Source organism: Plectropomus leopardus, unplaced genomic scaffold, assembly GCF_008729295.1.
Source record: "Plectropomus leopardus isolate mb unplaced genomic scaffold, YSFRI_Pleo_2.0 unplaced_scaffold27972, whole genome shotgun sequence".
Taxonomy (NCBI): Eukaryota; Metazoa; Chordata; class Actinopteri; order Perciformes; family Serranidae; genus Plectropomus; species Plectropomus leopardus.
In genome coordinates, this window is record NW_024630459.1 from 2,048 (window position 1) to 5,898 (window position 3,851).

A 3,851-nucleotide genomic window follows, 5' to 3' on the forward strand; every position below is an offset into this window, starting at 1 on the left:
TCTGAACTTGACCTTCATTTCAAACTCAGTTACACACTTGTGCAGTTTTGTGACTGCATTTTGCACAATTGCCAAGTTATTACATTGACGAAATCTTCTAAGAGACAGACATATAAACACGTTGCAAACTACTTAAAATGACTGACAGTCATTCCCAGTACAACTGGTGTCGCTTGGATCACAAAATGCCTCAATGACACACACACACAGACTTATGAGAAAAAAATACTGCTGTCAGAGTTGTCTTGGCTGCTAACAACAACGTAAATTGTATTTCATTTTCTTAATTAGAGAAACATTTATCAAGATATAAAACTTTATAAATCAGGGGCTGGCTGAGGGCAAACAATTCAGGACAGTTTAAGAAACTAGCATGTCAGGAGCCCAGGCTCTATTTTCTTTCCTTGTCACAAGTGGTTTTCATCATGAGGTGATGAAACAATTGGATAATCATTGCCTTCTGTTTGTTATTGTAGCTGGAAGAGTGACTACAAATGAAGAATTAGAGGGCATGTTAGAAAGTGGAAATCCATCTATCTTCACATCTGATGTAAGTTTGCTCATGCCTTACTCTACAGTACACTGATATTACGTCGCTGTCACTGACATCTAGTGGTTAGAAGGCATAAATCATGTGGGGTGGGGTAGTGCACCACCAGGCCTTTTTCTCTCTCTACACACACACACAGCTGGGAGCATTAGTTTGCTGTTTCCTGATCTTTTTTTTTTTTTTTCTTTTTTTTTAAAAAGTTCTCTCTGTCTTTCTCCCGCAGATAATTTCTGATTCCCAGATCACACGACAGGCCTTAAACGAGATAGAGTCTCGTCACCAGGACATCATGCGGCTGGAGTCGAGCATCAGAGAGCTCCATGCGATGTTCATGGACATGGCAATGCTGGTAGAAACTCAGGTAACAGCTAAGTGTAACCAAAAAGGTTCATAAGCCAAAGCTACTCCATGTCAATCAGAAATCTTGTCTTAATGGTAAACATCTAATAGTTTCTACTTTGTGATTTGTTCTGTAATCTCACAAGTGTACAAGTATGTAGCCACTTTGTTACTTGATCAAGACAAAATTCTTTCTCTGTAATTAACAGGGGGATATGGTTAACAACATTGAAAAGAATGTTTCCAATGCAGCAGAATACATTTGCAGTGCAAAGGAAGAGACCAAAAAAGCAGTGCGATACCAGAAAAAATCCCGGAGGGTATGTATTCCTTTCAAATATGTGTTGCTAAATTGTCACGAATAAAAACATCTGTAAATGTCAGTTATACAAGACATGAATGTGTTGGTGTTCTGTGTAAATGTTTTTAACGCTGTCTTCCGTTTAATTGGACTTCAAATAACACCCTCTCCTTCACTTGGCAGAAATACATTATCCTTGCCTTTGCTCTGTTGATCCTGCTTGCTGTCATTGCACTAATTGTTGGCCTGTCTGTCGGACTAACCAAACCTCCTGTATGAGAACTGCTGTGATGACTATGTGAGGTAACACTACGCACATCCAACAACTTACACTCCTTAAACACAACATTCTTTCATCTATCCATTTATCCATGAATTCATTTACTAGTTGAACTGTGGAATGGTTTAAAGCAGAAATACTTGATTTACAACCCGCAGGCCAGATTTGGGTGCCAAGTGGCCCACTGACCACTGTCTGATTCAAGTCAAGTCAGTGTTATTTATAAAGCCCGTTATCACAAAACACAGTTTGTCTTAGGGGGCTTTACATCATACGACATCCCTCTGCCCTTAGACCCTCACATCGTCTGAGGAAACCCCCCCCCCAAAAAAAAACCCTGTAACAGGGGAAAAAAATGGTAGAAACCTCAGGAAGAGCAACTGAGGAGGGATCCCTCTTCCAGGACGGACAGACGTGCAATAGATGTCATAAATAACAATCAAAGTTCAATATTGACAAAAAGAAAAGAGAAAGAGAGAGAGGAAGAGAGGGGGAGAGATGCAACAGCAATAATGGTATGTAATGAAACTAAATTCATTCACTCTGGGAATTTTTTTGTACTTTGAAGCTGTCAGGGTGCACTAAAAAACATAAAAATAGAGCTTGTTTATTTAAAAAAAAAAAAAAAAACAGACCAGGGAAGATAGCCTGGAGCCCCATCTGGGCGATACCCCAAATGTTCTCAAATCTTAGAAAAACAAACATTTGACAGACAAAGAAACAAATAAATATGCTTAGAGAAAAATATCATGATAATCACAAAAAAACCAAACAATAACCATCATATTTAAAATAAGAATATATAGTAAAATAGTAATCAATAATAACATATAATCTTAGAATCAGTCCTGCGTGCATCTAACCTATGTGGAGCCGCTGCAGCTGGATTTGCCTCTTAGCAAAGATGACTGAGGACAGCAAATGCCGTAAGGCAATTCATTTAGTGATATGTGTTATTAATGTTTGTTTATGGATTGGCCCCTGGCCTCCTGTCATTTTGCAAAAGTGGGCCCCAGGCGAGGCGTGTTGAACATCACTGGTTTAAACGATATATAAGAGTTCTGACTCCTCTTTCCTTCTCTTTTTGACAGAAACTTCTGTGCCTTGCCATGTGTGGGGTCGCAGGTTTACTCCTTTTGCTCATCATAATAGTTGGAGTCTTTGAGTGATGGATTTAATGAGTCGCGCCCTCACGGGAGTCAGCTACTGTAGTGATGAAACTGAAGCTTCATAATAAGACGATAATAAGTCACTCACTATCCAACAGCATTACAGAGAGGATCTCTTGACCACACTGGAGTGTAATGTGTGTGTGATCCACTTTGCACCAGTAACATCAGACCTCATGATACACTGTTCTGGAGCACTTCTGTACAGCAAGAACAAAGCATCCTGTCAGCACACATCCCTTTCTCTTAACGGTGATATAATGAACAGTGACAGCACATCAGATTTATACACTGGTGTGCATTCTGTATTGTTGCTTTTTTTTTTTTTTCATGTTAAGTATGGCTCTCAGACATCTCCTGGTCTAATGACTGTAAAGGACATTTTTGAAAAGAAACTCATTTGTTTTCTGGCCCAGAGTTTCATGAAAAGATTGATACCTCTCATGCTCGTACGATACATATGAAGCTACCAGCAGCCAGATAGCTTAGCTTAGCATAACGACTCGAAAGAGAAAGCGGCTAGCCAAGGTCTGTCAAAAGTAACAAATATGGCACGTTACAGGTTTATTGTTGGGGGGGGGGTTGTTATGTGCCAAACAGTTTCTTGGCCAGGTGCAGTGATTTCCTGGAGTCTTGTTGTTATTGTCAGATTGCCAGGCAAGCTAACGGAAGCTCCGGAAGGCCACATCTTCTGGCACTGAGCCCCTTGTTAAAACCACATTGTGTTATATTACAATTATGTTTGCGTACAGATTGAACAAACAAGATACAAGATAAGGTATGTGACCCTTAGAGATGATCATTAGCTGGTTTTGTTGCTTTTGGACTGAGCCAGGCTAGCTGTTTCCCTTTGCTCCAAGTCGTTGTGCTAAGCTAAGCTAACCAGCTGCTGGCTGCAGCTTCATATTTAGCATACAGACATTAGAGTGACATCTATCTTCCCATCTTCTTAACAGGAATATTATTAAGCGTTTTTCCCAAAATGACAAAACAGTGCTTTAATATTTAAAAGATGTTGTGACAATTCTCTTCATAAAGTGATTGTATGATTTGTGTTTACATGTTCAAGTGTATGCTCCTTATGTCCTCTTGTCCTCTTGTGTATTTACTATATTTCATGTGAATTGAATGTAAAACTACTGCAGCTCAGGAGTCCTTTACAAATAGAAAATTGTAAAAAAATATATATATATATATATATATATATGTAAG

The 3,851-nt window shown here is 39.1% G+C and overlaps 1 protein-coding gene across 2 annotated transcripts; it reads left to right on the forward strand.

The window, feature by feature from the left end:
- The first annotated feature begins 439 nt into the window (after nt 1–439).
- On the forward strand, nt 440–3,845 carry LOC121937949 (syntaxin-2-like). Of its 2 annotated transcripts, none has more exons than XM_042481243.1 (4): nt 440–550; nt 774–911; nt 1,142–1,209; nt 2,562–3,845. In XM_042481243.1, the coding sequence occupies exons 1-4, from the start codon at nt 512–514 to the stop codon at nt 2,617–2,619; spliced, it is 303 nt and encodes a 100-aa protein (XP_042337177.1). In that variant the 5' UTR covers nt 440–511; the 3' UTR covers nt 2,620–3,845. The 2 variants fall into 2 exon arrangements, with proteins under 2 accessions (XP_042337177.1, XP_042337176.1); XM_042481242.1 differs by having other exon boundaries at nt 442–550; nt 1,099–1,209.
- The last annotated feature ends 6 nt before the right edge of the window (nt 3,846–3,851 follow it).